General features: G+C 41.3%; 1 protein-coding gene across 2 annotated transcripts in view; it reads left to right on the top strand.

Annotated features, from left to right (window-relative positions):
* The window catches only part of NEK7 (NIMA related kinase 7), a 138,986-nt gene that overhangs the window by 119,501 nt on the left and 5,635 nt on the right, over positions 1–13,850 (top strand). For both annotated transcript variants that reach the window (XM_043484570.1, XM_043484571.1), the window contains one exon: positions 2,938–3,051. In XM_043484570.1, coding sequence (XP_043340505.1) covers positions 2,938–3,051 — 114 coding nt within the window. The remainder of the gene's footprint in view (positions 1–2,937; positions 3,052–13,850) is intronic.

The following is a 13,850-nucleotide window of genomic DNA, read 5'->3' as shown; positions in this document are numbered from 1 at the left end:
ACAACCACTTAGGAGCTTTTAAATAATATCCCTGGGATAATTTTTTTAAGAAAAGTTATGAATCATTGATAGAATAAAATACATTTTTGTTTGTATTCACTGTTCACATGAGATTAAAAGAGGTTTATGCTCAGTAATATTATATTCTGTTAATAATTTCATACAGTATTGCACTGATTTGACTATGTTGTTATTGTAAAGTTTAAAAGGCACTTTGTACATTTTAAAATATTTTATACCTATTTAGGCAACCTTAGATTCTTTCAGGCCATAGTCTAATAAATTATCAAAGCAACATTTTCCCTTTATATACCTCAAAGTAAACTGCAAATTGGTTTCCACTAAGGAGAGTAAATTTAGCAATGAAAAAGAAAAAGTTCAGTTGTTATTTGAGAAGTCTGCATAATTCTTTTAGGACCAGCAGATTCCCATGTCAAAACTGAAATAATCCTTCACATTATGAATTTGCCTTTGAGAGGCAGCGTCCCATTTTTATGTATACTTGAAATGATCACCAAAATAAAAATTATTTCTTTGGATGCTCCCACATTCATGCGTATTATGTGTTGGGAATGATTTTGAGTGAAAGTATTTAATGTGTTGGCATTAGTTTTCAGCTCAGAGTATTTTCCCAATTGTTCTATGCAAGTCATTGGGAAGAACTAGAATTTCTTCTAAGGATTTAATTTACTTTGATGTTGTATCTCTTTCTAATATAATGTCAATAAAAATACCCATTAGTTTATCTTTAAGAAAACTGGCCATAGCATCTCCTAGACATTTTCTGTTGTATCCCACTAAGACTTCAACATTCACAACGAAGGAGTGGGAACCCTTTTTTGAAAACTCAGCAAATTAGACTTTCAAATATTCCTGAAACCTCACACACACACACACACAAAAAACTGGCAGTACAGTTTTAATTGATATGCAACAAAGTAGACTTTACTAATTAAAATCAAGATGCTCTGCTTTTGCTACACGGACCTTTACATGGAAAAGTAGGTTTTACACACTTCCTTTATTGTTCAGTGCAGCAGTCGCATCCTCCCAGGGTTGTAGGTTGGTGGCTTACAGTTCAGAAAAAAGAGAGAGCTGCCACCAGCCCCGAAGACAGACAGTGGGCCCTCGTCGCTCCCACACCCCCAGAATACTAATCAGGGAAGTCGGACCCTGGAGGTCAGGGAGCAAGTCAATCATCCTAGCGATCGTCTCAGTGTGGAGGATCAAATTAGCCTGAAAAATTCAGCTGCTGGGAGGAGAGGGCGAGCAGCTGTCAGGGGCAGCATCGAGATGCACTAATGAACCAGATGAATAGTGCAAAAGCTTGAAAATAAAAACAGGACAGTTGACATTTTTCATCTGTCAAAGCAGGAGATGCATGAAAATATACTATTCCTGTTTAACTCCTTAGGGGTCGTTCAGATTTTTTTTTTTTTTAACACTGCCGTATTGAGACAAAAGTACCGTAATGAGCTCCTGGCACGTGATAACGAACACACGTACATTTACTTAGGGTTTTTGCAAACACAAGGAGACAATAGTTTACACACAGTCTATTTTTTTAAGGGGGCATCTTAAAAGATTCTGTCTTATCACAGAGTGTCCTCGTATCTTAACAGAAGACGTAATTATTATTGTAACCGCTCTTCTGGAAATGTCCTCTCGGATGGAGCGTTTTACACATTTAGGGACACACACCTGGTTTGGGGATTTCTCCTCGTCATGGGGAACACCTCTTCTGAAGGTGGTTTGGCAGGAGCTGTAGCGAAGAGCTGGGGGGCGGCTCTACGGGTCCACATCCTCCAGCCCCGCGGTCCAGGCCCGGAAGGAGTTAAGCTCTGCTGCAGCCCCGACAGATGAGAGCCATTTTCAGCTCATCCCATCCCCGCTGACGCCCACCGAGGAGCCCTGCTCGGCCCAGCGTGTTGCACGCACACCCGGCCTGTCTGGGGAATGTACACATTGTCCTTCCAAAATCAAACTTATTAGCACATGTAGAAAAGGGTGACTGACTTGGGGGCAGCCTTGCACTCCGTGTTGTAGTCATGCTGCCGCGGTTCAGAGATTTAGGAGGTTTGAACAGGAGGCGAACATCCTCAATTGAATCTTGAGTTTGTAACCCCGCTTACCGCAGTCCTTGCTTGCACTTGAAATGTCAGGTTAGAACCTGGTCTTAAAGTTGAATTCGATAATGTCTTTTTTAAAGTCATTCATTGAGTGTGTTTTTTTTTCCCCCCTGCATAAAAATCCCATTTGGATGCCTTGAATTAGTGGCCACAACTCCTAGGGCTTTTGAGCATGTTTAGTGTTTCTGAGACATTGTCACAAAAGGAAAGGAGTTCTAATTCACTGTGAACTAGTTTGAGTATCAGTTAGATCATTCAGATTGAGAGGACATTTTTTTAATCTCGGAATACCCTTTTCCTGCAGAGACTGTCCTGAGATAAAATGCTATGTGTACCGTTCCCTAAACCATTGCTGGATTATATTGCAGTTTTAGCTCATTTCATTTTTGTTGTATTTTAACCATTGAATGGTTGATATTATACCATTCATGTTTGTCTGGTCATGAGATACACTAGTTGTTTCTATTGCACTGTATTTACAAAGAGTCCTAAATTATGTTATTTTTGTAATACTGTTTAATTTAATGCTGCCTAAGTGTGCGTGGGTGTGTATATATAATTCTGTGCTAACCATTTCTCCCTTCTAGGAAAGTTTAAACGTTAAAAATAATAACCAAAAATTGAAGTAAGACATTTTAGGACTTATGAACTAATTCTCTGAAAAGGATGTTCATGAAACGCCAAATGCCTGGAGAACTTTATTTAAAATGTTTGTAATTATCCCCTCCCCTCCAGTGTCATATGCTCGATGAAACCTCCTTTAAAGTTAGCGTGTAAGTGTATCAGTTTCATTGGGAGCGTTTTGCAGATGGCAGCCTTACAGAGTCCTTTCTATGGTGACAAGATGAACCTGTACTCGCTGTGTAAGAAGATAGAGCAGTGTGACTACCCGCCTCTCCCTTCAGACCACTATTCAGAGGAAGTAAGTCATCTTTCAGTTTGTGTGTCCACGTTGTTCGTTTTGCTAATGCTTGCATTTTATTTTGGGCCCTTCTCTATCCCATGATGCACATGCCGAGTGTAGGTGGCAGAGAGAACACCTTCATTCTCTCGGAGGCTTGGCTGTTAAAAGTTGCCCACAGTTCATCCATCACATGGAGAGGAACCCCACACCACGTGCGGTGTCACAGTGGGTGTGATGGGAACGGTGGCTGATCACGCCTCCTGGACACGGCGCCCAGGCTCTGGGTGACCAGCACATCCAGTGTCCCTCCCCATGCCCATGGTCTCAGAGCAGCTCTGACTCCCTCTTCTGGCAGAACCTCCCTCCTGCCCACGTTTTCCCAGAATGGAAGCAAACATCTCTTAGCTGCGTGTCTCTCAGCCTCGTTCCTTCAGCTTTATCCTCACTCTTCTTACTCTCACCAGGCCCATCCCATAACCACCTCCCCTCTGCAGTCAGATTACTGTGGGAAACGTTTGAGGTCATCACTGTAGACGTGGTAACAAAGTACCTTGGAAGGAACTGAAAATGATAGAAGACGTTACCCACTGAAGATCTGTCTGAGCGGGGTCCTTGCTTGCTCTGGGAACCCACTGAAATGGGTTGTTGGCCTCCCCCCGACACCCAGGGTTCCCTGCACGACACATCTCCCACTTTTGCCTAATGCATCATGGTTTCACCAGTATTTGAGGAGATACTGCAGAATAGCAGTGTCTCAGGCTAACTAATGTGTTCACATAATTCTTTGGACAGCTCACTGGGGACCCACCCAGAGAAAGCACGGTGTCAGGGACCTGCTCATGGGCAGCAGGGGTTCAGTCCAAGGAAAATGGAAAGGTGCAGAGGGAAAAAAATGAAGCAATTACATTCACCTTTCAGTTGGTCTTGTCACTCTTTCTATTTCAAAATGCAGTTGGTTCTAGTTTTATATAAGGAAGATTGAGTCCATGTAACTTGAATAATAAAATCTCTCTGAAGAATTTTTACCATATGGAAAAAGCACTCATGGTCCTAGGATGTTGAAAGTACTTTTTTCCCCCTAATCGTTTTGATGCTGATAATCAGGGACACTTGGATTTTTTTGTTCCACAACACTTGTGTTCAGGTGCTTAGAATAAACTCTTACAAGACAGCGCTGGTAATTTTAGAAGCATTACCTTTATTTGATGTTAATGCTATTATTATGTTAGTCATTTTTAATTACTATTTTGGGTGTGGAATATAAATACGGCATTTCACAAAACCGGCTCTAGCACTCTCGGCCTACAAACGCGGGAGGGTGTGAACAGTCGTGCAGAATGATGGCGAGGGTGTCAGGGGCCGCTCTTTGTTGTGTCATTCACGCTGTCTCCTCTCTTCCACGAAGCGCATGAATATTTCACGTATCTGCATCCTCATCCGCTATTCCTCTTGACTAATTTTCAGACCGTCTGCATTTGCATTTCACATGGTAGCTGATGAGGAGATGCCCGCGCAGCAGCGGAGCCTCAGCAGGCGGTTACCATGGCGACCTCCAGCCGGATTTTAATGATGATGCCACTGGTGGTTTGTTGAAGTCGGCCTGCCTGCAGGGCTACTTCACTGCAGCTAAGTGTGAAGTTGGATTCGCGGGTTCTCAGCCGAGGGGCACATATCAAAGTCTGGCCCAGACAGAAGAAGGTCTCACAGTTGGGAAAGGAAAAGAGATTCCACTTTTTACTTCTCTCCATATAGTTTACCAGTCTTGAAACGAGGTATGAAGCAAAACGCGTTATATGATGTACTTACCAAAAGAAGCTAGTATGGTCCCTCACATTGGTAAATCCTGCTGCTGCACAGCAATAAAACAGAAAGCTGTAGTAGGTTGGTAAACAGGGAACCTAATTCTTATGGAAGAAATGAGCTACAAAAAATACAGACTAATGATCTTACTTTAATCTGTTCCGTTAGGTAGAGAAGTTCCCAGAACAAGAGCTTTGAAGTGCAGATGTGCTGATAAATATTTTCTCTCCATAAGCAGGAATTCAGTTTGTTTGGAAGATAATTGTTCAGAGTTTATGGTAGCAAAAAACCTGAACAGATACCATACTGCCATACTTCAACCGTATCTTCAATACTGCTTTATATAGTATGCCTTTTAGATCTTTTAGAAGTCTAATTTTTTTTTTTTTAGTATGGCAAAAATTTAGGAAACAGAAAAATGAAATATAAAGGTTTTAAACAGTAAACTTTTAATTAAAAGATCACTCCATCAGATGGCAACAGACTCTGTATCTGTTTGAAAATTGAAACTTTTAAGCAAAATTAATTTCCCACCAGATACCTGTTTGAAAGCTTACCAGTTTGATTTAGCTACTGCTAAATTTTTAAGGCTCCTGCCCAAAGAGGAGACACACAGGGAACATTTTTGTTCATGAGAATAAAAGCTGTGCCTCCAACCAGCCTCGACTGGTAGGCGTCCTGAGGAGCTCTACGAGGTCTATTTCCAGATACGGGTGTTCTGTGGGGAAGAGCTCAGAGCTTAAGAGCTTGGGATTTTTCATTTCTTATAATCTAAGACATAGATTCACTTAAGCATTAGAAACCAAAACTGAGAAGTATTGCTAGTATTCTTTGGAAAAATAAAGTTGTCTGTCAGATCTTTCCTGTTGAACTGTGCTGCTGTAATGATGTACAAATGATTAGGGTTCTCGATTGAAACATCTCAGCTACACATGACTGATATTTAGAATGTGTATTTTAGAGTTCCCTAAAATAATAGCTTTATGACTTTTGGTGATCAGTATTCTTTTCTAGTAGTGGTCTCATCCATGTATGATAGGGAATTACTGTACTTAACAATAGAAGTATTGTTGGTTGAAAAGATGGATATTTTCCCTGAATTCTGTCTTAGTTTTAATGAAATTTAGTATTGTTGGTAATTTGGGAAGATCCCCTGGAGAAGGAAATGGCAATCCACTCCAGTATTCTTGCCTGGAGAATCCCATGGACAGAGGAGCCTGGTGGGTTAGTCCGTCCACGGGGTCTCAGAGTCAGGCACGACTTAGCGACTAAACAGCAGCTATTAAAATTGTTGGTGATGAAGAAATTAACATCAGTGCAGCAAACAGTTTTTGAATATTCACTGTGTCCAGGGAGTCCTGATTCCCTTGGCCTCTCCTAGTCTGATCCGGGTTGAGCTGCCCAGCTGTTCTGGTCACAGCACCCTCTCTTCGTTCCTGAACTCCAGCATGCAGGTTCTCCCAGAAGGCCCAGGAATTCCCATCCTTCTGTGGGCGCTGTCTCCTCTTGTTGACATGCCCTGCCCTCTGTGCCCTATCAGGTGGACTCATTCTCTTTAGAACAAAGCCTGGCCATTGTCTCCCCCTTAAAGTCATCCTGCTCCCTTTCTCCACTTCTCAGGCCCTCTTCCCTTGGCAATCACACTGCTTTATAATTCCTTTTTTTTTTTTTTTCTCCTTTGAGGTATAGTTGATTTACAGTATTATGTAAGTTTCAGGTGTACAACATAGTAAGTCACAATTTTTAAAGGGTATTTGTCTTTTCCTGACTTATTCACATAGCATAATACCCTCCAAGTTTATCTATCTTGTTGCAAATGGCAAACTTTCTTCTTTACGGCTGAGTCGTATTCCATCGCATATGTGTATCTGGTCTTCATTGCTCGGTGGCTCCACCTCCAGACCTGTCTAGCTCCTGTGCCTGGACAGTAGTGACTGCTTTTCATCTGTGTGTCTCTAGGGCCCAGCACACTAAAAAGGTTCAGTGATTGATCAGTCAACGGAGAAAGTGAGTTAAAGGAATAAATGAGAAAAAGAATGAATGAACCAATTAATGTCAGTGGAATGAGTGAGCAAATGTTCTTACAGAACCCTAGGTAGTAAGGAAGAAATTACTCAAAAGACAGATCAGGGGTGTGATGTTTCTTTTATTGATACTACCTGCAAGTGATTTTTTTCAATCTTGTAAACAAGCTATATCATATCTAGAATGTCCATGTCCATTCACTAGGAAATAAGACAGATTTTTTTTCCCCTTCAATGTTTAGTTTCTCTGGGAGACACTGGAGTAATCATCAGAATTATGCATTTTTCACACTTGTTTACTAAATTATCTCAGGAAAATCTAAGATTAAAAAAATAGTGAATAGTTATATTGAAAGTCATTGAGAAAGTGCACACTGTGGTTCTCTATTGAGCTGGTTCTTTTTAATCGATATCTGAAAATCTGAGCATTAATACCATGCAAAATATATATTTGTCTTTGCTTTTTTTTTTTTAATTAAAAAATCTTAGCTAGCCTAAATAGAAAAGACACAGGAAAAGTTGGAGAGAATTGTGCCTCAGAGGTTTGGAAGGAAGTTCTGAAAAGCTGAGTCAAGAGTTTGCTGATGAAAGTTAAAAATGGAAGTGAGTAGAGAGAATAAGAGTGATCTTGGTCTGAGAATATAGAGTAGGGAGAATCTGAAGATTTGAAAACAGTACGAGTGAAAAAGAAATTTAAGCACCTATTAAAACATGGTGAGATGGTTAAATCTTTTTAATGAAGTGGATGGTGTCATTATAACAGTGCCTCCTGACCTGAACTGTTAGGCAAATGCTTATCTGTTTACTAGTAACTTTAAATCTATTAAAGTAAATGACAAAGATCTTTGCAGGATACGGTATTTGTGGTTATCTTATAGTTGTATTTTTGAAAGCTTGCTAATTTAGTAGCTCTTACTACTCTTATTTATAGGTTTGTGTGTGTATATATATATATATAATTTTGGGATTAGAATTATTAGACCAGTAATCATTTTTCACATTATTTAATGCCTCTCTTGTTGTACATTGTTTGTTTGTTTTGTGGCTTTATATCTCCAGCCCACAGACAGAAAAATAACTGTTTCTATTAAAACTCAGTTAATGAGACTACTTCTCAAATAATGCGGTCAATCCTTTAAAATACCAACTTAAAAGGTCTAGTAGAGAATGGATGGAGTCTCATAAATGTTCACCTCCAAAATCATCTTTTTTTTCTTTCTTTTTTATTGCTTCTTCCATTATGTTTTCTTCCTTCTTAGACACAGTCCCTTTCTCTTCTTTTTTTTTTTTTCCGCTTTAAGTTAGAGAAATGAAAGGCAGGAGAGGAGGGTTTTCCCCCTGGAACAGCTCAGCAGTACACACTGGACATGTCTTCCCTACCACTTCACTCAGAAGAGTAAGAATTTCCAGCATCATTTTTATGATTCCTTTTAAAAAAAAATGCAGCAGCATTGTGATTGACGCAGTGTGTATCAGGTGTACGGCAGGGTGATTCAGTTATATGCATGTATATTTTTCAGATGCTTTTCCATTATAACCTGTTACAAGATACTATGCGTAGTTCCCTGTGCTATACGTAAATCCTTGTTGCTTACCTGCTTTATGTACAATAGTTTATATTTGTTAATCCCAAACTCCTAACTGACCCCTCCTCCCCTTCCTTTGCCCTTTGACACCTGGAAGTTGTTTTTTGAGGACCCTGCGTCCTGTTTTGCATAGTGGTTGCCCCGATGTACATCCGCGCCCACAGTGCAGGAGGGTTGCTTTCTCTCCGCACTCTCTCCAGCATTTCTTATCTGTGGACTTTTTGATGATGGCCATTCTAACCAGTGTAAAGTGATACCGCATCATGGAATTTTTCATTATTCTTGAGATTAGATAAATATTGATTTTTTTTCCCCAGAGTATTTACAGTATAAGGATTAAACAGCTTGCTCTGCTTTATTATATATGAGTAACAAAATAATAATATATTTTGAGTTGAACTAAACTGACTTCAGATAGTTATAGGTTATTGCAGAGTATAAATATATTTACATGGCTTTAAGTAAAATTGGAATACTGAGGGGTTTTTTTCAGCTTGTGAAATCACCATTTTCTTTCACCCACATAAGAACTTTGTTGCTAGAGAAAGTAGGTCTGCAGCATTATTCCCGTTTCACACGTGAGCAGAAAGGGACCCGACAGTATCAGAAGGAACCCTAGACTACAGGGCGCCCTCCCAGCATCCGCTGCTTGTGCCAGGGCAAAGCAAGCGGCGAGGGGGGCTCTCAGGGGTCACGTGTGGGCCCGCCCCCGGCTCCTGGGCGCCTCTGTGGTCCCTGGTCCTGCCCTCGCCCCCAGCCGCCACCAGCCAGCCCCGCCGCCGCCTCCCCCGGGCTCTGCTTCCCTGGGGCCCACAGTTCGCTCAGAACACCCTTCCGCCTGGTTGTGGCTCGGCCACGTCACACTGAAGGGAAAAAGGGAGGGAATTTTTCAGAAGGGCGGGAATGATTTTTACATATTGGAATATGTGGAAACGACTACGTGTTTCAAATAAGGTATCAGAAGTATTGATCCATAGCTGTGCTGAATAAAAAAATTGTTTTACAGTGTGTTGTAATTTTACTTAGGCTTTATTTCCCAAATGGTTACCCTTAAGGAAAGTACTGAATGAAAGCTTTAAAAACCATAACTGGTTTTCAAGGAATTCATTTTCCGCTGTGCTGGGTCTTCGTTGCCGTGCAGGCTGTTCCCTAGTTGCGGTGGAGGCGCTTCTCCTCGCTGCGGCTTCTGCTGCGGAGCGCGAGGCGCCGGGCGGGAGCTGTGGGGCACCCGCCTAGCTGCTCCGCGGCACGTGGGATCTTCCCGGGCTGGGGGTCAAACCCAGGTCTCCTGCACTGGCAGGCGGATTCTTTACCACTGAACCACCAGGGAAGCCCCATAACTGGTGTAAACTGGCACTTACAAGTAATTTCTCTTTATATGTAAAATTCAGAATACGCTTAAAGAGGCTTTTTAAGAAAGTTGCCTCATTAACAAAAAACATGACTTTTTTTTTTTTTTTTTTAGCTCGGAAAAGAGCTACTTTACGTAAATTTAAAAAAGTGTCAGGTACAGATTGTTTTTGTATACTTTGAAATTCAAATCTTTTTATTCATTTGATCAGTCTAAATCATTCTATAAGAATATTTAAATGAGACTATATGGCCCAAATAATATTTGGAAGTACATCTGTTTTCACAAATATTTCTCTAGTTCTTATAATTATGTAATCCATGCTAAGTGATATGAGAATATTTTACTTTATTTCTTAAAAAAGTTTTGGCTACGCCAGATCTTAGTTGTGGCATACAGGGTCGAGTTCCCTGACCAGGGATCAAACCTGGGCCTCCTGCCTGGGGCGTGAGGAGTCACTGGACCACCAGGGAAGTCCCAAGAATATTTTACTTTAAAATGTAGGAGGATATCTAATAATATTAAATATAATCTATAACCATGCCACTATTTACTGAAGTTAATATTACGTTAGACACTATTAGGAACATTTGATTTTCCTTCCTGAAAACGGTTTTAGGAAGTTTGATACTCCCATCATTTATAATATCAGTTGACCACCTTCCTTCACTCAAAGTTGCCATGTAAGAGCACATCTTTAAACTTTGAATGTTCATTTTTGTTTAAAAAATATATATAAGCAGGTCCTTTGTTCACTTATGCTTCTGAAGCGACACTGGGGACTCTCTCCTCTAAGATGAATCCAAAGCGGTGCCCTACATTTCACGCATCCTCTGGGATCCTGTGAAACCATTAACTTTCTCTAAGACGCTTCTGTAAGGTTTCAGAAGACACTGAGTGATCTTCAGTTGCGGACTGAAGCCATCGCGTCACCATGTAAGGATTGTGTGTGGGAGGGCTTTCTCCCCTCCCGCCGCCCCCCAAGTCAGTCACTGGTGACACTCTGGCCTCCGCATCGAATCCGCCTCCTTGTTTCGTATAAACCTCTAAAGCTTCGACAGCCAGTGTGTGTTGATGCATTAGACCCGCTTCGGGGTGCTGCAGTGTGTCCTTGGCTCGATGGAAACGGGGTGTGTCCGGGAGCGGATGCATCGTAATTGGCCTCAGAGGGACGGGGGCGGGGTCAGAGAGCAGCTCTGCCCGGAGCCGGGCCTGCCTTCCTGTCGAGGTCGTGTCCCCACCCAGGGCCAGGCGGCACACGGCGCGCGCTGTCGTCACCTGGACGCGGCTGAGCGCGATGCTTCATCACCCGACAGTGGGGACCGTCAACACTCTCCTTTTAATATGCCTAGTACCAACCTATATGCTTTGGTATTTCTTTAGAAATATATCGATCAGACTGTATTAGCATTTTCTGTTTTATTGAAAATATTCATTTATTTCCATATGACTTATGACTTCATAATCCTTTAGAAATGTCAGGGAATTCATTTTATTTTTACTCTATATGACTTTTCTCATTTAAATGTTTGTGTTGCTTTTTAAATTTCCCTTAAACATCTGAATAAAAGCTTTTTCTTCTGATTTTGTAAAGACCCCTACAAATTCAGACCTTTATTTTTTACCTTATTTTTAGCTTGTTCTATAAAAATTTAAAAACAACACGAAGTACTTGTTTTTATAAATGTGTAAAGTAATGCAAATTCAACAGTTTTCTTGAGATAATGTAAACTATGAAATGTCTTTACTTACATGAAATGTTTTACTTATTCCTGTTTATTTTTATTAATCTAATATCCACAGATTTGAGAATTGCTTCTACAAAGTAATAAATGGGAAGCTAATTCCTTCCATTCAAACACAAAATTTCTTTGAGCAAGTGATTGCTTGACAATATTATGAGAAATTAAAGCCTGACATGTAGGAATATATATAAAATTTTTAAAAGTGATTATATGAACAGATGTCTTCATTAGCCATACTTAATAATGTAGTACTTAGAAGTATTTCAAAAGGTTGGATAGTCGTTCAGAATTTTTAAAGTAATTTCTTGCAGCGGTTTGCAGGAAGAGAAAGTTTTTTTTTTAAATATAAGACTAACACTGAGAGCGCTCACTAAGATGATTATTCCTTTTTGATTATGTAATGTCTGATAGAAAACTTAGAGGCTTTTTTTTTTTTTTTAATGCATCATGTCACTGTGTAAATTCCTAACCTGGTATTAAAAAAAATGGCTCCATGTGAAAACTCAAGTACGTTTTCTCTGGAGGTAGTCTGTCACTTTAATGAATGAGGTCACTCTAGTCAGAGTCTGAATCTGAATAGTTTTGTATCATGTAAGGCCCTTGTCTTGATGTTGGGCAGAGCCCTAGAGAAGATTTTTTGGTCTGTTTTTAGATCGGAGCTGGCTGTGAACTGTGAGGGTGACCCATTCACTTTAGGAACCAGATGAACCAGCATCAGAGCTGGCATCTTTTGAGAATCAGACCACCTGTTGTCGTTGTTGCTCAGTCTCTCATTCCCGTCTGACTCTTTGCAACCCCGTGGACTGCAGTACGCCAGGCCTCCTGGTCCTTCACCATCTCCCAGAGCTTGCTCAAGCTCATGTCCATTGAGTTGGTGATGCCATTCCACCTGCCTGCCTTTGCCTGTCAGAAGGTCACCTCGCTTTGTGCACAGGTGGCCGTGCGGGGACCTGCAGACCAGGTCAGGGTTTCCCTGGGGCAGGAGAGCAGTAATTTTAAAAGCCAGGTGTCTGAAGCCGGGACACTTCAGTTCTGATCCAGGCGGGGCCCCTTACCGCCTTTGTGACCTTGGGATGTCGCCTCCTGCATGCCACCCTGCAGAGAGCTTCTGAGCTGGATCCAGTTGTGAGAAAGGGCAGAACTAGATCAGCAACAGCTTTCAGGAAATGGTCCTCTCTCTGCTCTGGCACCAGAAGCAGCTTCAAAGCCCCAGAGTTACCTCGTGGCACATAGAGATGCCTTTTATCTGAACATGTTCAGGAGATGGGGTTCCAGTTGTCCCCTGGAAACTTAGAAATAACTGCCAATTCCTAGGACCACCTCCATCTCGGCAGTGTGGCCTCCAGACTGTCCACCAGCTGCAGAAAGTGCGCCCAGAGTACTGAGTGAGTCAGCCTGTCACGTTTAGCTATTTAACAATTAAAGGCTGGAGGCTGTCAAGCAAAGGGAAGTTTTTTCTCATCCTCTAATTAATGACTGTTAACCCCAACTGCTATCTCTTAATGTCATTCCTATATTCTGCTGTGTGGGCGACTGTTTTATCCTTGTCTCCATCATGTTAGAAGCACACGTGACTCTACCATGTCGCAGAGGTACTGTCCTTTCGTATACACTAAAAGAAGGGTGAGAGGTGACCTTACTTCCAAGAACTTAAAATTGTTACTTGGTGTGACAAGAGACTATGCATGGGTCCATGTGAATTTTGCATTTTTTTTAAATCAAATTATTAGTTAAAGGCATAAAACTTGGTCCGTGGCCATTTGAAATATAAAAGTAGTAAGTTATTTGTTGTGGGATTTTTTTCCCCCATTTCCTTTGCCAAAAGACTATTGAAACTGGCTTTCCCCCACTCTGGGTTAATACATCTACTGAAATGTATCTTTAGAACAACCAATAGTTATCAAATATCAGAGAAACGTCCCTCAAACTAAGAATCCGGGCCTGGGTAAATCTCCCATAACATGCTTACAGTCCACCTTTTTTCAGAAAGGACTTGAGCTGACTTACAATAGAAGACACAGGTTAGAGTTTATTAACACAGAAACAGAAGTCAAGTTCAGAACCAAGGAGAGAAGGGCAAATAAACACACCTTCCCTCCCGACCAGCAGAGCGGCTGCGGCAGGTCTGCCTGGTTTCGAAGGAAACAGAAATAGACCATGTTTTTAAGGAGGGAAGTGTACCTTCTCTGTCCCTCAGAGAAGATGGAGTTTTCTCCTGCTGAATTATGATGGGACTATCACCTGTAAGGGTCTGTGAGTAATATACCCAGCATTGGTGTATCCCAAGTTACTAGGATGAATGGGCTTCCCT

This window comes from Cervus canadensis, chromosome 13, assembly GCF_019320065.1.
Source record: "Cervus canadensis isolate Bull #8, Minnesota chromosome 13, ASM1932006v1, whole genome shotgun sequence".
NCBI lineage: Eukaryota > Metazoa > Chordata > Mammalia > Artiodactyla > Cervidae > Cervus > Cervus canadensis.
This window is presented reverse-complemented; position numbering and strand designations above follow the sequence as displayed.